The sequence below is a fragment of the Bufo bufo genome, chromosome 2 (assembly GCF_905171765.1).
Source record: "Bufo bufo chromosome 2, aBufBuf1.1, whole genome shotgun sequence".
In the NCBI taxonomy this organism is placed as follows: domain Eukaryota; kingdom Metazoa; phylum Chordata; class Amphibia; order Anura; family Bufonidae; genus Bufo; species Bufo bufo.
Window position 1 is genome coordinate 51,260,473 of NC_053390.1, and position 25,690 is coordinate 51,286,162.

At 44.5% G+C, this 25,690-nt stretch overlaps 1 protein-coding gene across 12 annotated transcripts in view; it reads left to right on the forward strand.

The window, feature by feature from the left end:
• NEDD4L (NEDD4 like E3 ubiquitin protein ligase) overlaps window positions 1–25,690 on the forward strand; it is a 382,390-nt gene that overhangs the window by 257,377 nt on the left and 99,323 nt on the right. Inside the window, exon 1 of one of the 12 annotated variants that reach the window (XM_040421068.1) lies at window positions 12,352–12,510. The exons of the other annotated variants lie outside the window; for them this stretch is intronic. Within the exon in view, the coding sequence (XP_040277002.1) occupies window positions 12,445–12,510 (66 nt within the window). The 5' untranslated portion in view covers window positions 12,352–12,444. Of the gene's footprint in view, window positions 1–12,351; window positions 12,511–25,690 lie in introns of those variants that run through there. 12 annotated transcript variants of the gene reach the window in all.

Below are 25,690 nucleotides of genomic sequence, written 5' to 3' on the forward strand. Positions count from 1 at the left end.
ATCCCTCAGAAGGAGAGAGATGGTTTGAGACCTTTTACATGGCTCGTTCAGCCCGTGTGCGTTTAGAGAGGCGACTACAATTGAGGACATGACAATATATGTACTAAGGAGAAAAAGCACATATTATCCATGGAAATATCTGAGAGAGCACAGCATAAATGAGCAGGATGAGGAAAGGAGGGGAAAGGGGAACAAGTAAAATAGAATAAAATAAAGTAATATAAAATGAGAAAGATAACCAACAACATGTCCGGCTGGTATAAAACCAGCTCAGATGAAATATTCATCTAGAGAAAAGTAGGTGCCTACCTATCACCATCCAAGACAGGGTTGGATTGGCGAGGGGGCAGGTAAAGCACCTTTGGTCTACAACAAAAAGGGGGAGACCAACAACAAAAATACTTCCAGCACCGGAATCTATCCGGACATTACCCTGCAAATAGGGAAAGAAAAAGTTGCCTTCATGGAGGCAGAGTTCCAAAACAGCCGAAGAGTGTCCCGGTTAAGGTCTGGCTTCTCATACAAAACTCTAAGCCCAAAGTAAAAAATTGGCTCAAAAACAGGACAACCGTGAACAGGCCACTACCCTCCGCATAAAACACTATGCCGAGGGGCCGGGAGACAGTCATCTCTATAGTAGAAAAATGAAGTAGGACCTAATATTGGCAGTCCATGTTAGCAGACAAATAGTACTAATGTCACCTTGGTTTGAGCTCAGGTAAGGGCTCCGTCCATCCTGCTGCGACCCAAACGATCTGACTTGTTTGCGGATGCCGTCTGCCAAGAGGACACACGTGGCGGAATAGGCAGGGGGCCATCTTGATCGGCTGGTAGCCACGAGGGGATCTCCACCGGAGGGACATCCAGGGACCTCCAAACTGACTCTAGGTCTGCGGGAGAGCGAACTGTAAGTAGCTTTCCATTCCTGGAGATCGCCAGCCCAAATGGATATAGCCATCTGAACGGGGTCGACGTCTTCCTGAGGACTTCCAGTAAGGGCTTAAATAAGCGCCGCTTAGCCAGGGTAGATGGCGCTAGATCCTGGAACATCTGAATCGGCGTATTCTCATATTCTAGTACCTCCATTTCTCTTTGCCTTTTCAACAGTGCCGCGGTATCTACAAAACTTAGTAGGCCGCAAATCACGTCACGTGGCGGTTCTTGAGGTTTGGGCCTAGGGCGCAGCGCCCTGTGTATGCGCTCCACCACTATTCCCTCTGCTCTTTCCGGTTCAAGCATCATGGAAAATAACTCACGCGCCACTGTCGGCAAGGCCTCTGCCGCAATAGATTCAGGTAGGCCGCGTATGCGGATGTTGCGCCGGCGACTCCGGTTCTCCTGGTCTTCCAGTTTCAAGAAGGCATCGTTCAATAGGGCCTTGTGGGATGCTAGCACCTCTGATGCTTTGCCTTCATAGGTCAAAATGGCTTCTTGCGTGCCTTCTAATGTGACCACTCTCTGGCCTAGATGTTTTATGTCGTCTTTGATGTCTGCCAGATCTTGTTTGAGAGGCGTAAGGGCCGATTCAAGAACCCGGCGAAGGGTCCGCTCCGACAGAGGTGGCTCTCTGGGCCTTCTATCTGAAATATCAGAGCCGCTGCCCGCATCGGATAGTTCTCCTGCGTCGGAGTCATGAGCATTAGACGCCGCCATATTGGCGCCTTTCAGTGTGGCAGCTCTCGGCGTTTTCCGGAGAAACTTCTCCATCTCTGGCTGTTTGGAGTGCCGTGGGGTCGACTCTGAACTTCCTCTGATCTTCTCCTTGCCAGGTTTCCCCATAATAAAGTAAATTATAGGCTTATATAGGGCAAATGAGCCGGAATGCTGGAGGAGCTCAAGCTCGTGCGGCCATTCAGCTGCGTGGCTAGGCTCCGCCCCCCAGTAGTTATATTCTTGTACATAGGAGCAGTATTATACACTGCTCAAAAAAATAAAGGGAACACTTAAACAACACAATGAAACTCCAAGTCAATCACACTTCTGTGAAATCAAACTGTCCACTTAGGAAGCAACACTGAGTGACAATCATTTTCACATGCTGTTGTGCAAATGGGATAGACAACAGGTGGAAATTATAGGCAATTAGCAAGACACCCCAATAAAGGAGTGGTTCTGCAGGTGGTGACCACAGATCACTTCTCAGTTCCTATGCTTCCTGGCTGATGTTTTGGTCACTTTTGAATGCTGCCGGTGGTAGCATGAGACGGAGTCTACAACCCACACAAGTGGCTCTGGTAGTGCAGCTTATCCAGGATGGCACATCAATGCGAGCTGTGGCAAGAAGGTTTGCTGTGTCTGTCAGCGTAGTGTCCAGAGCATGTAGGCGCTACCAGGAGACAGGCCAGTACATCAGGAGACGTGGAGGAGGCCGTAGGAGGGCAACAACCCAGCAGCAGGACCGCTACCTCCGCCTTTGTGCAAGGAGGAACAGGAGGAGCACTGCCAGAGCCCTGCAAAATGACCTCCAGCAGGCCACAAATGTGCATGTGTCTGCTCAAACGGTCAGAAACAGACTCCATGAGGGTGATATGAGGGCCCGACGTCCACAGGTGGGGGTTGTGCTTACAGCCCAACACCGTGCAAGACGTTTGGCATTTTCCAGAGAACACCAAGATTGGCAAATTCGCCACTGGCGCCCTGTGCGCTTCACAGATGAAAGCAGGTTCACACTGAGCACATATGACAGACGTGACAGAATCTTGAGACGCCGTGGAGAACGTTCTGTTGCCTGCAACATCCTCCAGCATGACCGGTTTGGCATTGGGTCAGTAATGGTGTGGGGTGGCATTTCTTTGGAGGGCCGCACAGCCCTCCATGTGCTCGCCAGAGGTAGCCTGACTGCCATTAGGTACCGAGATGAGATCCTCAAACCCCTTGTGAGACCATATGCTGGTGCGGTTGGCCCTGGGTTCCTCCTAATGCAAGACAATGCTAGACCTCATGTGGCTGGAGTGTGTCAGCAGTTCCTGCAAGACGAAGGCATTGATGCTATGGACTGGCCCGCCTGTTCCCCAGACCTGATTCCAATTGAGCACATCTGGGACATCATGTCTCGCTCTATCCACCAACGTCACGTTGCACCACAGACTGTCCAGGAGTTGGCAGATGCTTTAGTCCAGGTCTGGGAGGAGATCCCTCAGGAGACCGTCCGCCACCTCATCAGGAGCATGCACAGGCGTTGTAGGGAGGTCATACAGGCACGTGGAGGACACACATACTACTGAGCCTCATTTTGACTTGTTTTAAGGACATTACATCAAAGTTGGATCAGCCTGTAGTGTGTTTTTCCACTTTAATTTTGAGGGTGACTCCAAATCCAGACCTCCCATGGGTTGAAAAATTTGATTTCCATTTTTTAATTTTTGTGTGATTTTGTTGTCGGCACATTCAACTATGTAAAGAACAATGTATTTCAGAAGAATATTTAATTAATTCAGATCTAGGATGTTATTTTTGTGTTCCCTTTATTTTTTTGAGCAGTGTAGTAGTTATATTCTTGTACAGTCGTGGCCAAAAGGTGACACAAATATTAGTTTTCACAAAGTTTGCTGCTAAACTGCTTTTAGATCTTTGTTTCAGTTGTTTCTGTGATGTAGTGAATTATAATTACACGCACTTCATACGTTTCAAAGGCTTTTATCGACAATTACATGACATTTATGCAAAGAGTCAGTATTTGCAGTGTTGGCCCTTCTTTTTCAGGACCTCTGCAATTCGACTAGGCATGCTCTCAATCAACTTCTGGGCCAAGTCCTGACTGATAGCAACCCATTCTTTCATAATCACTTCTTGGAGTTTGTCAGAATTAGTGAGTTTTTGTTTGTCCACCTGCCTCTTGAGGTTTGACCACAAGTTCTCAATGGGATTAAGATCTGGGGAGTTTCCAGGCCATGGACCCAAATTGTCAACGTTTTGGTCCCCGAGCCACTTAGTTATCACTTTTGCCTTATGGCACGGTGCTCCATCGTGCTGGAAAATGCATTGTTCTTCACCAAACTGTTGTTGGATTGTTGGAAGAAGTTGCCGTTGGAGGGTGTTTTGGTACCATTCTTTATTCATGGCTGTGTTTTTGGGCAAAATTGTGAGTGAGCCCACTCCCTTGGATGAGAAGCAACCCCACACATGAATGGCGGACAAGCCTTTTTCCAGATGCCCCAAACAATCGGAAAGAGGCTTCATCGGAGAATATGACTTTGCCCCAGTCCTCAGCAGTCCATTCACCATATTGAGTCCGTCCCTCTTCCTTTTAATGGAGGAGATAGACATCGCCAATTGTTGCAGTGTGAAGCGCGATGGATATTGCGGACGCAGGCAACAGGAAACCCAGGCCTAAATGATAGATTGGATTACAGTGTTTTGTTGTAACTTATATAAATGCTCTGTGACAAATATGTTGAATGTAGCAGTTTGTTTTTAAATGTAACCAATGTGTATCAGCACCAGGAGGGCGTCACTGATTGCACAGCTGATGCTTTGACGTGAAGTGCTTTAAGAGGTGGAGTGCAGGTGCACACACCTGTAGCAGCCTGACGAAGCGCATATTGCGCGAAACGGCCATCGCTGTGTCTTCCTATATGTGGCAATAAAGGAATATTCATATTTTCACAATGGTGAGTGCCGCCCGCTTTCTTTTTACAAAGAAGATTATTGTCCTGGACTAATTTTTGTTTGGGCTTGTGCACCGCTGAGATCGTGGTATTAGAGGAGAACAGTGTGGGATCTGCAATTCCGGGGAATTAGAGGAGAGACGTGGAGTGTGCCGCTCAGAATTCAATTTAGAGTGTGATTACTATTATACTGCTCCTATGTACAAGAATATAACTACTATAATACTGCCTCCTATGTACAAGAATATAACTACTATCATACTGCTCCTATGTACAAGATTATAACTACTATAATACTGCCTCCTATGTACAAAAATATAACCACTAGAATACTGCCTCCTATGTACAAGAATATAACTACTATAATACTGCTCCTCTGTACAAGAATATAACTACTATAATACTGCCTCCTATGTACAAGAATATAACTACTATAATACTGCCTCCTATGTACAAGAATATAACTAATATAATACTACTCCTATGTACAAGAATATAACTAATATAATACTGCTCCTATGTACAAGAATATAACTACTATAACACTGCCTCCTATGTACAAGAATATAACTACTATAATACTGCCTCCGATGTACAAGAATATAACTACTATAATACTGCTCCTATGTACAAGAATATAACTACTATAACACTGCCTCCTATGTACAAGAATATAACTACTATAATACTGCCTCCTATGTACAAGAATATAACTACTATAATACTGCCTCCTATGTACAAGAATATAACTACTATAATACTGCCTCCGATGTACAAGAATATAACTACTATAATACTGCCTCCGATGTACAATAATATAACTACTATAATACTGCCTCCGATGTACAATAATATAACTACTATAATACTGCCTCCGATGTACAAGAATATAACTACTATAATACTGCCTCCGATGTACAAGAATATAACTACTATAATACTGCCTCCGATGTTCAAGAATATAACTGCTATAATACTGCCTCCGATGTTCAAGAATATAACTGCTATAATACTGCCTCCGATGTACAAGAATATAACTGCTATAATACTGCCTCCGATGTACAAGAATATAACTACTATAATACTGCCTCCCATGTACAAGAATATAACTACTTTTCCTAGGCCAGTGACGACGTGTTCATTGGTCACATGGCCTAAGAGCAGCTCGGCCCTATAGAAGTGAATGGGGCTGAGCTGCAATACCAAGCACAGCCACTATACGGTGTACGCCGTTGTGCTTGCTAAGCATGGCGAAAGCTGGAGCACTCACAGGGACCTTCTCAAACAGCAGGGGTCCCGTGTGTCTGACCCCCACCGATCAGACACTTATGACCGATCCTGAGGATAGTTCAGTTTAAAAGACCTGGAAAACCATTTAAAGATTTATGTGGAGAATCCTTAGGAATGTCATGGAAGCTTTTACAGACTATGGTCAATTAAGCTTGTTCTTTTGATAGTTTCGATGCCAGTAAGATTGAGCAAGGGAGGACGGCGGGGTTGTCAGGTGCAGGGGAGAACAGCAGTCTTGATGCTACTAGGAATTACGAAGACTTGACGTTCATAACTCAGAAGTTTCCACTTCAATTTACATAGCTGGTGGAACATAGCAGAGTGAGAAGTGACAGACACCCGGCGTAGTAGACACTGCTGACCTTCCAGCAATGCAGGAGCAGCACTGCTGACTGGTCTCAAACCAAAACAATGAGGCAGTGCAGAAGGAATGCTCCTCAGGTTTCAATATGAGAGCAATGATGGGTGACTAATTAAAGGGACCCACCACTTACAGCACTTATTACAGGCCCCCTGTGAATTATGATGCCATGATCTCAATAATACACCCTAGCTATGAACATGCCAGCAGATGGACCATGTTCATGGGCAGTAATACCTGCTCAGGCAACTGCTATAGCACCCATGAAGTGGGGGCTCCTGGTCAGGTTGACTTCATGTCCACCAACATTGTACATGTGTCCACGTGAGAAGTAAGATGGTGTAGACGGCAAACAACTCTTGTATACTGGGGTGCACCTAGCCTTTCTGCTGCCTGAGGTGAAAACTGAAATTTTCAACCTAACCCCTACCCTCCAGCCTCACTGTTTAAAGGCATACTTATAGTGCTACAAAACATACTGGTTAATTTAGCGATAAAGTTGAGGCCTTTCTGCTGCCCCCTACTTGTCCCTTTTCTGGTGCTACCTGAGGCAATCGACTCACCTTGCCTCATTGGCGATGCACCCCTACCTGTATACCAGATGGAAATGAGCCACTAAAGTTCTCCTGTTTTAGGATTGAGGGGTCTTCTGACCCACACCCTAACGGTGTGCCTCTAGTCATGATGGAAGGAATCTAAGGTGAAGGAACCTGCTGGCTATCTAATGTGTACAGGGAGGTATCCTGAAAGTACCATACATGGCTAAGGTTGGAACAACCTTGTATCAGGATATTGTTTTCATATCCTCTTCAAATCTATGACTGAATAAATGTACGATTTTTTCGGGAATTAGATATTGATTATCTATCCTCAGGATAGTTAATCAATGTTAGATTGGTGGCGTTCCGATGCCTGGTACCCCATCTGATCAGTTGTGGCACCAGAAACGGAAGTTACAACAAAATTAAGCCAAAAACTCACTATAAAATCTTATTTAAAGAGGCTGTTTTCCCCCTCAAAAATGACTCCGCACTCCGTGAAATTGACGGCATATACTGAGAATATACCATCAATGTCAGATAGGTGCGGCTTCCCTGAAGTAAAGGAGAGCGGCACTGCGCATGCGCCACGTGCTCTCCATTCACTGCTATGAAAGTTCCAAAAAAAGCCAGCACTCCCATAGCGGTCAATGGAGAACGCCCTGCGCATGCGCAGCCACCTCTTCATTCCAGCGGTGAACGGAAGGTGGCTGCGCATTAGGGTGTTTCACTTTGTAATGGAAAATATAAAAAATGTAAAATTTTTGCAGACTTTGCTTAAGCCCAGTCTGAGTGATGTAAAAGATTGGATAATATTTAGAGGTTGCACACTTTTATGAGTTTTGTAAAAGTAGGCAAAAAATATGATTTTTCAATGTTAATTACTTTTATTGGGAAAACTAGAAATCACAAACTTAAAATAATATTAAAACTAGACACTAAGATTAATAGGTAGTATGATTGGCAAAACATGTTATATTAATCAACTTTGAATGATTCAATCCCTTCTTTTGTTAGCTTGGTGATGACTTTTCTGTGATGCTCGACTACCCTCAACAAGAATCGTTTTTCTCGTTCGTCCCTGACCGATTTGTTAAATTTTTTATCAGCGCAATTCCTCTTTCTGCGGTATCATTGACCACCTTAAGAGCGTTCACATGGCTACTTAGAGAATCACTGCAGTATTGTCACGTCGTGTATCCCAAACAATTCAAAGAACGTCTTTGTTTTATTCGTAACAAAACAGCTCAGGTCTTTTCCTTCAAAAACTAGGTTTTTACCCTCTAATCCTTTCATTTCCTTTTTCTTCGCAGGTTTGGTTTAAAAAAAAATTGTCATATTTTCCTTAACAGCCTGAGTAATATGTTCGTCCAAAAAAGCCAATCCCACATTTGTTTCTGACAGATACCAAAGGTCTTTTGTAGAGAAGGGTCGGCACTGCCAGATATGTGCGGTGCACGAGTCGATGGGGAGGCGTCCCAAAACTTACAATAAAGAAGAAAAGACCGGCACAAAGGTGTCTCTTAGCAACTGTGAGAGCACTTTTTTTTACGTCTGCATCTGGGTAAGTGCTCAGAAGCTGTAGCATATCCAAATCATTCTTTAGAGCCCATCGATTTACAATTGCCTCGTGCAAAAAGCAAACATATATGAGGCTGACAAAATGTGCAACCCGTTTCATTCCTTTCAATTCTCGTTGAGGAATATTCAACTGTTTAGTGAAGAGGACAATTTTAAGTGCATATATTGCCTTTGCCATCCACCTTGCTTGATGCAGAGCCCCTGGGATCCTGAAACTGAAGTTGTTGTTAGACCAACCTCCTAGGTACAGGAGAGTTTCTATGAAAGTGATCAATTTGTGCAACCCCTAAATATTATCCAATCTTCATCAAATTTGGCAAATCTGGGCGTAAGCAAACTCATATAAAAATTGCATCTTTGAAAAAATGAAACACCCTACTGTGCATGCATGGCTGCTCTCTTTTCACTTCATGGAGTCCATCCTGGAGATAGGAGTGGATCCCAGAGGTAGGGCCTGCCAGTGTCTGACATTTATGGCATATCCTAGCGATAATCCACAATGTATGAGATAGGAATACCCCTTTTAAATGGGTTGTCCCATCACAGACAAGGGGGGCATATTGCTAGGATATGCTCCCATTGTCTGATCGGTGTGGGTCCCACCTCTGGGACCTGCATCTACGCCGAGAATGGAGCAGAGAGAGCGTTGGCTGGAGGACCCTGGGTTTCCCGGGTTTCGGCCACCACCAAGCGCTCTTCCCATACAAATGAATGGGAGTGCACCGTGCTTGCGCGGCCACCGCTCCTATTTATTTCTAAGGGGAAAGCACTTGGCTATTTTCGGACCCCCACTGATCTGACAAATAAGTTTAAATCTTGGCACAACCCCTTTAAAAACAAACTGGTATCGTAACTACAGTGAGAGCAGAGGTGGCCATTGCACCTGGCCTGAGAATGGGCCCCATTAGCCCCTTTACCATGTACAGTAGGAAGACGCTGGTACTGTACGTGACATATAACACCGCGCAACAACAAAAAAACTTTTCATCTGCTAATGGGCAAAAATTATTTGTCCTATACTAAATAGAGTGCAGATTACAAATCCGAAGTCAGAATTGTTGTAACACGCCACAAAATTTTGCTATGCCTAAATGAATTAAGCACTTGGAAAGCATTGAATAATTTTGAACAGAACGAGTTTTACTCCAACAATTACCTGATCTACATCAAAGTTTGCGTAGTAAACAGTGTATGAAAATGTAATGGAATATCAAAATTTCAAAAAGTCTTGTTTTTTCAGTTTAAAAGTCTTACTTGAGCAAAGCCCAGTACTGTTAAAAGTGCTTCAGGCATCTGCTTTTGCGAACGGTCATATTTTCCCGTTGCAAAAACCAGCAGTAGTCCCCCCATCATGTTGGGATTCCAGCGGCCTTGATACCTGTTCTCTGTTGTAGAAACATCTTTATGGAACCGCTCTCCATGTTCGTCACTTACGTGTCCCAAATTGGGTGGGAAAAAGTCAAGATGGGAATGTAAGAATGACATTCGGCAGCCAAGTTGTTCATCTGCTGTAAGCATGTTATCTACTAATTCAGCATAGTTTGCAGCTCGTCTGTTCCCAAGAAAGTTCTGCACTACTAGCACAAATGCATCCCAAGCTGCAAGACGCACTCGCTTTGTCAGATTCATAAGTAGTGTATTTGCCACATATGTAGCAGAAATTGTCTGGATCGTTAACACATTTGCGTTTATCCATCTTTAGTTTCAAAACTGATAGCACTATAACAGATCACTTTATCAAAATCTGTCCAGCTTGCCTTATATACTTACTGCTGAAATCAGCCTAAGTGCATCTGAACAGGTCTGGACATGTCCATTGGCATATCTCCAATATAATGCATTAATATTATAACTGAATAGGCTTTGCATGTATAACTTAACCCTTTAAGGACCTCCGCCGTACATGCATGAAGTCCGGTCCCCAAACATGGCGCCTGCTCGTACGTGTAGCGGGCGCCATAGCCGCCGGGTTGCTGCTATTTTAAATAGCAGAGACCCGCGGCACATGTATGTTATCAGCCATACATTTTCCCTTTCAGATGCCGTGTTCAAATGTGACCACGGCATCTCCGGCTGAGATCGTGGAACCTGTTACATTGATCTAATAGGCTGAAGCCTCGAGCAGGCTTCGGTGCCTATTAGATGACTATACCAATACAGGCCACTAGGTGGCAGCATTGTATTGGTATAGTACAGTGATGGCGAACCTATGGCACGGGTGCCAGAGGCGGCACTCAGAGCCCTCTCTGTGGGCACCCGCACTCTGGAAAAAGTCTATGGTCTACCAATATACCTTAGACTTTTCCTGCCATTCATCAGCGCAGGCACACTATGAACAGCACAGGGCGCACTATAAATGGCACAGGCAGCGCACTGAATGTAGGCAGGCTATTATAGTTAAATGATAAAGTACATAGAGGATATACTATACTGAACTGTAGTATTCAGGGTAAATTGCCGTGCTGGCACTTTGCTATAAATAAGTGGGTTTTGGGTTGCAGTTTGGGCACTCGGCCTCTAAAAGGTTCACCATCACTGGTATAGTGCAAGTGAAGTGTTCAATGGTGTCTATATAGACCTCAATGAACACAATAGGTATTGTCACCCAAGGTGACTTAAAAAAATAAAAAGTAAAAAAAAAGGTTTTGTAAAGTTCAAATCACCCTTCTTTCCTTAAAATAAAAATACTTAAACAAAAAAAAACATCATGAGCATCGCCGCGAGTGAAAATGCCCAAAATATAACAATATTAATGGCATACGGCAAATGGCGTAACGAGAAAAAAAAAATAAAACAGCCAATTTGCAATTTTTTGTCACTTCAACTACCCAATCATTTTTTTAATAGAAAGTGATCAAAAGGTCGCACACACTTCAAATTGATATCACTGAAAAGAACAGATCGTCCCGCAAAAAATGAGCCCTCACACAGCCCCATACACGTAACTACAAAAAAGTAATAGGGGTCAGAATACGGTTATAAAAAATAAAAATAAAATTCCTCAAAGGTTTAAATTTTTTTTTTTGGTATTAAAACGCAAAATAAATGATATACAAGTGTGGTATCGTTGTAACCGTACTGACCTGGAGAATGAAAATAACAGGTAAATTTTACCGCATAGTGTACAGTGTAAAAAAATAAAATAAAAACCTTTATCAGAATTGTGTTTTTTCCCAATTCTACCCCAATTGGAATTTTTTTCCCACTTCCTACTACATGGTATGCAACCGTAAATGGTGCCATTGGAAAGTACAACTTGTCACGAAAAAAAATAAGCCCTCATAAGACTATGTGATTGTAAAACTAAAAAAGTTAGGACTATGGGAAGGCGGGGAGTGAAAAACGAAAAGGCAAAAATGGAAAATCCCAGGGTCCTTAAGTGGTTAAAATCTAGACGCGTCAGGCAAATTCCGAGTTCATATTTGGAATCTGAGCGCTCATTTTAGTATAAATCACATGTTTTTCTCTCAGTAGCAAAATCATTGTTGCGCGGTGTATTTGGCGGGCCCCTTTTACAAGTCTGGGGAGTTACGCCCCTGCCCTTGGCTACAGCTACAAATGATGATTGACAAATTGATAAGTGTTGAATTAATCCCAACCTATTAATGTAATTACAGAGTGGCTCGTGCTTCTATTAAAAAAAACTAAAAAAAAGCTAAAAAAAAATGCCTAATGAATGGAAGCTGTAAGTGAACGCGAACAATGACTGATATGTAGGTGGATCCTATTTTTTGTGTAAGATCCGGTTGTCATGGCACTGCTCGGCTTTGCTTTTCCCGACGTGCCACAACTATTTTGGGATACTTGTTCCCTCGCTGTCGTAACTTTAACATCGCGCGTGCTTAATCCGTCAAAGGCCCGGCGTCTGTACACAGAGAGCCGAGCACGGAGCGGTCGTTCACAAGTGTACACGTTGTCCTGACGGCCGCCGCATCCATTATCTGCTTTATCTGGATTGGAAGGGAGGGAGGGGGGATATCCACCATGCAGCCCTCTCCTGTGTCTATGCGGACAGGGTAGGCGAGAGTTAAACTGCAGGAGTCCCTTCCACGTTACAGACGGAATCATGTACAGGGCTAGACCTGACTCATTCAGCGTTCATCTCGGGGACTGTCAAGGTCGCAGCGTGCAGGTGAGTCTCACTGTTAATATTTAATGTCGCCCTTTGTGTGTGTTCCCTCCTGCTTGGATTCGGCTCCATGTCTCCCACAGCTTCGCCGGCCCTGGATTTGCTCAAACCCGTATCATTTAGTAGCCGTACGTCATGAGCTTCTGTGGCAAGTAAGGTGAGCTGCAATTCGCCGATATAGGCGTCCATGGAGATTCCAGCTATCCATAAACCTAGGCGTATAGGGGGGCGCAGGATTCCCAGATACACCGCAGGGGAATAGGGAGAGTTTGTGCCAAATTGTGTGTAAAACGATACTTTGTTGTATCTCACTGTGTTACATCGTATTGGGTTTAATAACACGATGTATATGTCACAATGGAACAATCTTGTGTTTCAGTGCTTCAATATTTCTTTACATATTGTCCCCATAACTGTGCATCAGCCACCGATGCCCCCATAACTGTACAACTGCCACCGATGCCCCCATAACTGTACAACTGCCACTGATACCCCCATAACTGTACAACTGCCACTGATACCCCATAACTGTACAACTGCCACCGATGCCCCTATAACTGTACAACTGCCACCGATGCCCCTATAACTGTACAACTGCCACTGATGCCCCTATAACTGTACAACTGCCACCGATGCCCCTATAACTGTACAACTGCCACTGATACCCCCATAACTGTACAACTGCCACCGATGCCCCTATAACTGTACAACTGCCACCGATGCCCCTATAACTGTACAACTGCCACCGATGCCCCTATAACTGTACAACTGCCACCGTTGCCCCTATAACTGTACAACTGCCGCCCATGCCCCCATAACTGTTCAGGTGTGACCGATGCCCCCATAACTGTACAACGCCACAGATGCCCCCATAACTGTACAACTGCCACCGATGCCCCTTTAACTGTACAACTGCTGCTCATTCCCCCATAACTGTACAACTGCTGCTCATGCCCCCATAACTGTACAACTGCCGCCCATGCCCCCATAACTGTTCAGGTGCCACCGATGCCCCCATAACTGTTCAGGTGCCACCGATGCCCCCATAACTGTACATCTGCCATCGATGCCCCCAAAACTGTACAACGCCACAGATGCCCCCAAAACTGTACAACCGCCACAGATGCCCCCAAAACTGTACAACCGCCACAGATGCCCCCAAAACTGTACAACCGCCACAGATGCTCCCAAAACGGTACAACCTCCACAGATGCTCCCAAAACGGTACAACCTCCACAGATGCTCCCAAAACGGTACAACCTCCACAGATGCTCCCAAAACGGTACAACCGCCACAGATGCTCCCAAAAACGGTACAACCGCCACAGATGGTCCCAAAACGGTACAACCGCCACAGGTGCTCCCAAAACGGTACAACCGCCACAGGTGCTCCCAAAACGGTACAACCGCCACAGGTGCTCTGATGACATGTTAGTCAAACGCCTCAAAACATGTGTTTCTGAGATGCCCCAGAATGGGCGTCCGCGTCGGAAACCCCAGAACATGTCAGTCGCAGTTGCCCCTGTATCAAGGAACGGGGGGCTTTTTTTTGTGGTGGATGTTGGGTATTGTAGTTCAGACAAATACCAGGCTAGCCTGGCGTGGCAGTTTTATATACTGGCATATTGTTTATAAAGCTGTGGTGCACGATGACATTCACTTCACATCTAACAAGAAGCAATGTAAACATTTGGTTTTATGTGTCCTCACTGCCAAAAAGAGGAGTTGCGCTTTCTGTTGTTGTGTTTCACCCTCTACTATTACACATCGCAGAACAAAGAAAGTAAAAGGAATGATCCTGCCATGTTCACTGATACGCCACAGTCCTCCTCTGCCTAGGCCGTGATATGGATCAGTTGCATTGTGTGTGTGCTGGGGACTGGTATTTGCCTTGTGTGCACTTGTGTATGAGCAGCTTTTATGTTTCCGTGTGGCTGTGGATATGGTTCTTACAATGTCAAAATTACTCGGGGAGAAAAACTGTGCAAACTCTGGCCATGGGGACAATCCTTCTGCTTCAAAGAAAACTCTATGTATGTGGAAGTCCTTGGTTTGTAAGAAAACTGTGTGACAACCAATATTCTCCATGGCAATTTTCCTTTCCGGATTTAAAGGCTATATACACATTTGTAGTCAAAAAAATTTTTGCATTTAACTTATTTTTGCCTAAAAATCATATTTTCAATTGGCCTTTATTAAAAATATTGGGCTGTTCAGTCACAAAGGGTTAACAGTTTTTCTAAGGCCGCAAAAAAAAACGGATGACATCCGTGTGCATTCCGTATTTTGCTTAACGGAACAGCTGGCCCTTCATAGAACAGTACTATCCTTGTCCGTGACATGTTCTATTTTTTTGCGGGACGGAAATACGGACATACGGAAACGGAATGCACACGGAGTAACTTCAGTTTTTTTTGCTGACCCATTGAAGAGAGTGGTTCTGCATACGGTCAGCAAAAAAAACGGAACGGACACTGAAAGAAAATACGTTTTGTGTGCAAGAGGCCTAACTGTAATTGTTACTTTCACTTTATGCCGGTCATTTAATTACCCTTATTTCTAAACTACTTAGAGGTGATAAACACTTATTTAAGCCAGATTCTTATCAGTAAGATGAGGATTGAGCTTTAATGAGTGTTTCTGATGTAAGAAAGCAGAGATAAGGAGCCCCTCTTCTCCTCAGATGACGGAAAAGACAAAAAATCCACAGGCAGCTAGTAGAGCATCTCGGCTATGTACAGAAAAAGGGCTCCATATCGTTAATAAAGACCTATTGAAAAAATGATTTTTAGCTCAAAATAAGTATAATGCAATAATAAAAAAAATTGCCCCCAAAGGTGTACATAGCCTTTAAATTAGGAAAATTTGCTCCTGTAAGGCCTGCTCCTTTTCTGCAAGGGAAAGCCTCTGAAGAAAAGTCCCCTTTGATGCATGCTCGCTCCTTTTCTAATTGGTTGGACAGTCCTGCAATGGTCCACATGACAAAGATCAGAAGGTTGTCAGACTGTGGGATGTCAGACTGTAATAGTGGCATTACAGTTGTCACCTAGTTTAGCAGAAAAGTTTTCAACTAGGAAAATGATTTTACTTTTCGAGATTGATTCAAAGGCACAGGATCTATTCATTTTGCTTTTGACCTCCGTAGGCACACAGTGGTCTATGTCGTCTATAGGCGCCCATATTGTTTTTGTGGGATGCCTGTGTAAGAGACAGTGCAGCAAAACACGCTATCCATATAGATACAAGGAGGTGCACCACCCATATACAGTGCCTTGCAAAAGTATTCACCGCTCCTTGACTTTTTCCATATTTTGGTGCCTCACAACATGGAATTAACATGGATTGTTTGAAGATTTGTATCATTTAATGTACAGATCATGTCCACAACTTTGAAGATGATTTTTTTTTTTATTATTGTGAAGCAAACAACAGAAAGGACAAAATAACAGAAAAAGTCAATGTGATAACTATTCACCCCCCTAAAGTCAACACTTTGTAGAGCCACCTTTTGTGGCAATCACAGCTCCAAGTCGCTTTGGATAAGTCTCTATGAGCTTGCCACATCTTACCACTGGGATTTTTGCCCATTCCTCCTTGCAGAACTGCTCCAGCTCCTTCAGGTTGGATGTTTGCACTTGTAAACAGCAATCTTTAAATCTGACCACAGATTTTCTATTGGATTGAGATCTGGGCTGTGACTCGGCCGTTCCAACACATTCACATGTTTCCCCTTAAAACCAAATTGTTGCTTTAGCCGTGTGTTTGGGGTCATTGTCCTGCTGGAAGGTGAACCTCCGTCCTAGCCTCAGATCACGCACAGTGGGACAGGTTTTGCTCAAGAATATCCCTGTATTTAGTACCATCCATCTTTCCCTCAACTCTGACCAGTTTCCCAGTCCCATTTCCCCAGCATGATGCTGCCACCACCATGTTTCACTGTGGGGATGGTGTTCTTTGGGTGATGTGATGTGTTGGGTTTGCACCAGACATAGTGTTTTCTTTTATGGCCGAAAATTTAAATTTTAGCCTTATCAGACCAGAGCAATCTACATTTTGGGAGTCTCCCACATACATTTTCGCAAACTGACAACGTGCCTTTTTGTTTTTAGCTGAAAGTAATGGCTTTTTTCTGGCCACTCTATGGAGCGTACGGCTTATTGTCGTCCTATGTACAGATACTCCAGTCTCTGCTGTGGAACTCTGCAGCTCCTCCAGGGTTACCTTAGGTCTCTGTGCTGCCTCTCGGATTAATGCCCTCCTTGCCCGGTCCGTGAGTTTTGGTGGGTGGCCGTCTATTGGCAGGTTTGTTGTTGTGCCATGTTCTTTCCATTTGGTTATGATAGATTTGATGGTGCTCCTGGGGATTATCAAAGATTTGGATATTTTTTTATAACCTAACCCTGACTTGTACTTCTCAACAACATTGTCCCTTACTTGTTTGGAGAGTTCCTTGGTCTTCATGACAGTGTTTGGTTAGTGATGCCTCTTGCTTAGGTGTTGCAGCCTCTGGGGCCTTTCAAAAATGTTTATATATGCAATGACAGATCATGTGCCACTTAGGCCCCTTTGACACGGGCGAGTTTTCCGCGCGGGTGCAATGCGTGAGTTGAACGCATTGCACCCGCACTGAATCCGGACCCATTCATTTCTATGGGGCTGTGCACATGAGCGGTGATTTTCACGCATCACTTGTGCGTTGCGTGAAAATCGCAGCATGCTCTATTTTGTGCGTTTTTCACGCAACGCAGGCCCCATAGAAGTGAATGGGGCTGCGTGAAAATCGCAAGCATCTGCAAGCAAGTGCGGATGCGGTGCGATTTTTCACGCACGGTTGCTAGGAGACTATCGGGATGGGGACCCGATCTTTATTATTTTCCCTTATAACATGGTTATAAGGGAGAATAATAGCATTCTGAATACAGAATGCATAGTACAATAGGGCTAGAGGGGTTAAAATAAAATAAAAAATAATTTAACTCCCCTTAATCCACTTGTTCGCGCAGCCATGGTGATGGATCATGTGACTGACCATGTGATGAGCGTAGTGACGTCATCAAAGTTCCTATTCCTCACAGATGAAGACAGAAGTGATGCCGGCTGCGCGAGCAAGTAGATTAAGGTGAGTTAAATAATTATAATTTTTTTTTAACCCCTCCAGCCCTATTGTACTATGCATTTTGTATTCAGAATGCTATTATTTTACCTTATAACCATGTTATAAGGAAAAATAATACAATCTACACAACCTTGAACCCAAACCTGAACTTCTGTGAAGAAGTTCGGGTCTGGGTACCACATTCAATTTTTTCTATCACGCGCGTGCAAAACGCATTGCACCCGCGCGATACAAACTTACTACAATTGCGTACCTACTCGCGCGAGTTTGCCGCAATGCATCGGGACGCATCCGGACCAAATCCGGACACGCTCGTGTGAAAGAGGCCTTAGATTGCACACAGGTGACATAATTTCACTAATTATGTGACTTCTGAAGGTAATTGGTTGCACCAGAGCTTTTTATGGGCTTCCTAACAAAGGGGGTGAATACATACGCACATGCCCATTTTCTGTTTTCTATTTCTAAACAATAGTTTTATTTATATATTTTTCTCATTTCACTTCACCAACTTAGACTATTGTGTTCTGATCCATCACATAAAATTCTGATTAACAAAACCTTGAACTTAAGGCTGTAATTTAACAAAATACGAACAAAGTCAAGGGGGTGAATACTTTTGCAAGGCACTGCATAGGCCTAAAGGATGCTCTAGTGGAGTTCTGTGCCATATGAACCAGGAGCTTGTATGAATTCAGCTTGATATATACTAGAGATGTTTTATTCTGAGGGTGAAGAACACACTGACACCATAGCATGAGCAAGGAACTCTGGAGGACCTGGCATGTCAAGGTGCTCATTGAAATTATTGGAAGCTGTGTAATACTTAATTTCTCCTGCGGAGGCACTGTAGGTAGTTGCAGATACAGAGACTTGCCATGAAAGAAGGTACTAGTATAATGAGTGATACATAGTAGGTGAGGGCCCAGCAGAGGTCCAATGACCAACTTACCATCAGAAGACCCTTTCAACAAAAAGGGACTACCCAAAGCGAAAAAGCGTCCGTTTATGTGAAGCCTGGCATTTTTTCCTTATAACTCCCTTTCAATATTGTAATTTTTCTTTTTTTTTCTTTTTTTTTAATACTTTTTTGGCACATTGCGCCAGTCATCTATTTCATTAAAATTCATGCGTAATTGAACTGTTTTGCACAATCCAGACGATATCAGCAGATGGCACGTCACCCACACAAGCCTCTAACTCTCATTCTTACCCGGGAAGCCGTAGATTTGCTTTCTGCCATTTTCCTCGAAACAACTTACTGCTTTTACGACTAGGGGGTCGCAGAGAGGGTTCTTGGTTGACTCCTCCAGAACAGAGCATTGTCTAAACCAGGCAGAGATTTACTAATCTGCCTACGCTCTTTCTGAAAGTTCACAATCCTTCCTGAAATGTAGGCACCAGGGGGTTGTCACCACATTGGCTGAATCATAGGTCGGTGTCGGGAGGTGATGTCATTGGAACTGGATGACATCTGTTGTAGGTTGGTACTGAGTGGGATCCATTGTGAGACTGCATGAAATTCAGTGCTGGAGATAGCTGAAGACAAGCGCTTCGTTATTTCCGGCAGTTGAATAAGGTGGCCGCGTCCACATGTGTCCACCCTTCATTCCAGTGGGGGAACACGGAGCCCTGTTCTCGTGATCGGAGGACGCTCCAGCAGTTGGACCCCGGCCGATCAGACACAGGATAAGGGGATATGTTGTTGTAATGGAACTACCGCATTAAAGGAGTATTCCCATCTGGACATTTAAAGTATACTCTTAAATAGCGCACTTACTCAGATCACCCATCAGAGCGAATGCAGAGAGCTGCGCATGTGCAACCACCTCTACATTAATAGCTTTGTGAGAAGAGGTCCAGTAATCAACATAAGTGCAGATCCCAGAGGTGGGATATCCAACTAAATAGTGCACTTAGTGCACCCATAGGAGGAAATGGAGCAAGCTGTGCATGCGCAACCACCTCTTCATTCCTAGCGGTACGAGATGGGTCCCGTTCTCAACACAGGTGCAGAGCCCAGAGGTGGGTCCCGCACGTATCTGACATTTATGGCATATCCACATAAATAACGCACTCATTCAGCTATTTTCAAATCCCTTATCTGAGTGAATGGAGAGCGCCGCACATGTGCCACCACCTCTCCTTTAATGGCATTGTGAGATGGGGTCCGGTAGTTAACATAGAGGTGGGACCCACACATATCAGACATTTATGGCATATCCACATAAATGCACTTAGCTATTGTCAGATCTCTCGTAGGAGAGAAAAGAGAAAGCTGCGCATGCGCAACCACCTCTTCATTCATAGCAGTGCGAGCCGGGTCTGGTTCTCTACATAGGTGTGTATCCCAGAGGTGGGACTTGCACCTATTAGACATATATAGCATATGCACATAAATAGTGCACTCACTCGGCTATTTTCAAATCTCCTATAGATAGAAGCGAATGGAAAGAGCTGCGCATGCGCAACCACCTCTTTGTTCACAGCAGTCTGCTTCTCAACATAGGCGCAGATCCGAAGGTGGAACCCGCACCTATTGGACATTTACTGCATACCTTTTTATGGCTATGTCATAAAAGTCAAGATTAGGAGACCCACTTTAAGTGGGATCTGGTCTGAGATCTACATTTCAAAAAAAGTTTGCATAACAGCTGTGCGTCATTGAAGAATCATAATTGCGGTCTTTTTTTTTGTTTCCCTAATTTCTTTGTCAGTCTAATTATTCCGCTATTCAGTTGCACAGCTAGATGTATTTCTCTCACAAGCAGGGGGAGTCTCCTTTCTGTGGAATCTGCTAGCACTGTACTGCTGTTATGTCCCTTTCCTTACTTCCCACTATGTTTGTTTTCAGCTCTGATGAAGTTCACAGAACAGATGAGGAGGAAAGCCAGGACGCTGATGTGATCTTCAATAGCAGTGCAGAAGCAATTATTTATTGCTTATTGCTCGGGATTTCAGCTAGCTCTGACCCCCCCCTCTCCCCCCTCCCCATTTCCTGTTTTTATTTGAATGGTTTAGTCTGGTTGTGTATTGGATTGGGGAGACTGGTGTATGTACGAATTGTGGTTCAAATGCTGTAAATTGCTTTTGCTTCCGCACTGCTATTGAAGATCACAGCAGTGTCCTGCCTTTCTGTGGGATCTCCCCCTCCTTATATAATATAAGGGGGACGGGCATAGAGCCAAACATTTTGCGAGGTGCAGCGCTTTCTACATCTCCCCGATGTCCTATCTCAGCTATTGGCTGTACTGACGGCCAGTGTCTCTTTAGGTAAGGTATATTGCTTGTATATACCACCCCACTATTGGCCACCCCTACTGTGCAGGCGCTGGTAGTCTAACATTGGAGCGCCTCTGCTGCATTCTGTGGCTTTACTTCCATGGTCATTGCCAAGGACTATAATGACACAAGCCTGTAATCATAGAATTAGCTGAACGGCTCTCCTTCCGTAATCCTCATGTCGAAATACGTAATATGCCATAACCTCCTCCGCGTCCCCTTCACAGACACACAAGTTCAGCGCATGTTGCTAGGTGACATGAGGACCTCCTTTTCAAAGTGCCGCTATCGAAAAAAAGGCCTTTGCAAACCAAACAGGCGACCTCTCTGCTTCTCCTCAGAGCTCCATTGTGCGGTTTTCAATGGAGCAGTGTCATTACGGCTTATGTAGGGAAGACGCTGTACTTTCCTGATAATGCTCCTGCAGATATTTTTCTTTATATGTATATAGACGTATATCATGCCGAAGGGCTTAAAGCTTCTCCGCATCCTCAAGAAGTTTCGCGGCAGCACTTTTTCTGCATGCTGCAGAATATCATAATACACACCTCAGCTGCTGCAGAACCTCCTTATACACACCTCCGCTGCTGCAGAACCTCCTAATACACACCTCAGCTGCTGCAGAACCTCCTAATACACACCTCAGCTGCTGCAGAACCTCCTAATACACACCTCAGCTGCTGCAGAACCTCATAATACACACCTCAGCTGCTGCAGAACCTCCTTATACACACCTCAGCTGCTGCAGAACCTCCTAATACACACCTCAGCTGCTGCAGAACCTCCTTATACACACCTCAGCTGCTGCAGAACCTCCTAATACACACCTCCGCTGCTGCAGAACCTCCTAATACACACCTCCGCTGCTGCAGAACCTCCTAATACACACCTCCGCTGCTGCAGAACCTCCTAATACACACCTCAGCTGCTGCAGAACCTCCTAATATACACCTCAGCTGCTGCAGACTTTCTTTTTGGAATGATTATATAAAATACTTGGGAAGATTCATGCAGCTCCTGCAGGCATTTTCTGATTGCAGCAGCCGCCTCCCTTGTCCAGTGAGATTTATACTGTATGTGTCACTGCCTATTACTTCCTGCTGTTGTCTTGTGGGGAATGTTTCTTGAGATATTGATATTGTTAAAGGAACAGTGTCAGCTGGATTTCACTTGCTGAGCTATTAACATCACCACATCAGTCTCCACGATTTACATTAAAATATACTAGTATTACTGCCCTGTGTCTTGTAATTTGTCTATAAAATCGCTTTTATTAATATGCTAATTACCTCAATAAGGAGCCCAGCTGCTGCAGAACATCATAATACACACTCCAGCTGCTGCAGAACCTCATAAAACCCTCTTTGGCTGCTTCTGAACCACATAATACGCAGGGGCGTAACTATAGGGGGTGCAGAGGTGGCAGTCGCTACCGGGCCCAGGACCCATAAGAAGACACTATATTATAGAAAGTGCATGCTGGTCAAGTTACACCTCTGGCTGGAGGAAAGGGGTCAGGTGAAGAATTTGGCATGGGGGTGCTGTTTACATTTTTTCCTCAGGCAGCAGGAAGGCCATGTGCTCCCCTGCCCCTAGCCACAAAGCACTGAGGGAAAGGGGGCCCAAGTTGAACTTTTGCACCAGGGCCCATGAACCTTTAGCTACGCCCCTGATGATACACACCTCAGCTGGTGCAGAACATCACAATATACACCTCAGCTGGTGCAGAACATCACAATATACACCTCAGCTGGTGCAGAACATCACAATATACACCTCAGCTGGTGCAGAACATCACAATATACACCTCAGCTGGTGCAGAACATCACAATATACACCTCAGCTGCTGCATAACATCACAATATACACCTCAGCTGCTGCATAACATCACAATATACACCTCAGCTGGTGCAGAACATCACAATATACACCTCAGCTGCTGCATAACATCACAATATACACCTCAGCTGGTGCAGAACATCACAATATACACCTCAGCTGCTGCATAACATCACAATATACACCTCAGCTGCTGCAGAACATCACAATATACACCTCAGCTGCTGCAGAACATCACAATATACACCTCAGCTGCTGCAGAACATCACAATATACACCTTAGCTGCTGCAGAACATCACAATATACACCTCAGCTGCTGCAGAACATCACAATATACGCCTCAGCTGCTGCAGAACATCACAATATACACCTCAGCTGCTGCAGAACATCACAATATACACCTCGCTGCTGCAGAACATCACAATATACACCTCAGCTGCTGCAGAACATCACAATATACACCTCAGCTGCTGCAGAACATCATAATACACACTTCAGCTGCTGCAGAACATCACAATATACACCTTAGCTGCTGCAGAACATCACAATATACACCTCAGCTGCTGCAGAACATCATAATACACACCTCAGCTTCTGCAGAACCTCATAATACACACTTCAGCTGCTGCAGAACCTCATAATATACACTGGTCTAAATGTATTCTCTGACCTGCTAGAAAGGTGCATAATGTAATCTGTAGTGAATGTAATCTTCTTATCAGTGACTATTTGTTAATTATACCCTCCCTTCTGATCCTCAGCTGTGTCATGTGACCAACACCCTGCTTCTCCAACTGACACAGGACAGGAAGTCAGTTACTTCTCTATTCATACCTATGAGCCTCGGCTGCTGCAGAAACTCACCTCAGCTGGTGCATAACATCACAATTTACACCTCAGCTGCTGCAGAACATCACAATATACAACTCAGCTGCTGCCGAACATCACAATATACACCTGCTGCTGCCGAACATCACAATGCACAACTCAGCTGCTGCAGAACATCACAATACACACCTCAGCTGGTGCAGAACATCACAATGCAGAACGTCATAATACACACATCACCTGTTGTAGATCATAATACACACCTCAGCTGCTGCAGAACATCACAATATACACCTCGGCTGCTGCTGAACATCATAATACACACCTCGGCTCCTGCAGAACGTCATACACACCTCAGCTGCTGCAGAATGTCATACACACCTCAGCTGCTGCAGAACATCACAATACACACCTCAGCTGCTGCAGAACATCACAATACACACCTCAGCTGCTGCAGAACATCACAATACACACCTCAGCTGCTGCAGAACATCACAATACACACCTCAGCTGCTGCAGAACATCACAATACACACCTCAGCTGCTGCAGAACATCACAATACACACCTCAGCTGCTGCAGAACATCACAATACACACCTCAGCTGCTGCAGAACATCACAATACACACCTCAGCTGCTGCAGAACATCACAATACACACCTCAGCTGCTGCAGAACATCACAATACACACCTCAGCTGCTGCAGAACATCACAATACACACCTCAGCTGCTGCAGAACATCACAATACCCACCTCAGCTGCTGCAGAACATCACAATACACACCTCAGCTGGTGCAGAACATCACAATACACACCTCAGCTGGTGCAGAACATCATAATACACACCTCAGCTGCTGCAGAACATCACAATACACACCTCAGCTGCTGCAGAACATCACAATATTCACCTCGGCTGCTGCTGAACATCATAATACACACCTCGGCTGCTGCAGAACGTCATACACACCTCAGCTGCTGCAGAACGTCATACACACCTCAGCTGCTGCAGAACGTCATACACACCTCAGCTGCTGCAGAACATCACAATACACACCTCAGCTGCTGCAGAACATCATAATACACACCTCAGCTGCTGCAGAACCTCATAATATACACTGGTCTAAATGTATTCTCTGACCTGCTAGAAAGGTGCATAATGTAATCTGTAGTGAATGTAATCTTCTTATCAGTGACTGTATTTGTTAATTATACCCTCCCTTCTGATCCTCAGCTGTGTCATGTGACCAGCAGTTTGCGTCTCAAACTGACACAGGACAGGAAGTCAGTTACTTCTCTATTCATACCTATGAGACTGACATTGAAGCTCCCATAGGACAACATAGAGAAACGGACTTCCTGTCCACGCATATGATGCTGTGTGATTGCTGGTCGGTCACATGACACAGCTGAGAAGCAGAAGGAAGGGGATAGCTCACACATACAGACACTGGTAAGAAAATTACATTCACCACAGATTACATCGTGTACCCTTCTAGAAGGTCAGATGATAACATTTTTTAGCGGGAGCTCTTCTGTAAAGTTTTTTTTTGAGATTTTAATATTGATGACCTTTCCTCATAATACACACCTCAGCGCAGCGCCTCCACAGGGGAAATGAAGCATTACACACTGTCCATTCAAATGAATAGGTTAAGTGTTATACAGGACAGGCCAGGTCCTCTATAGCGAGGCAGTCAACCAGACCCAGAATACACTATGGGTGCCTGCACGTGGTGCGGATTACACGTGTTTTTTTTTCTCCACACGTACGATTTATTGTCATTTATTATGTTTGTGACTATTTTAAGGCCCTGCCTTAGATGGGGGAAGGGGGGTGGCATAGTTTTTAAGACCGCTACATGGACTACTATATATGCGTCTCATTTATGAAGAGGGGGTGATTAAGACCAGCATAAAAAGCCGTCTTAGTCGGCGAGGCAGTGTTTTTCATGATAAGTTTAAGTGTATTTTGTTTTTTCCTTCTGTTTAAATGTTAAACCTGTGGCGCTCACATTACGCGCGGAGCCCCGCGTTGTAATAAGGATAATCAATGTGTAAAGGTATGCCTTCGCTCCCCAGTAACGGCAAAAGAGCCAGATACGGAACAGCGGTTACCGT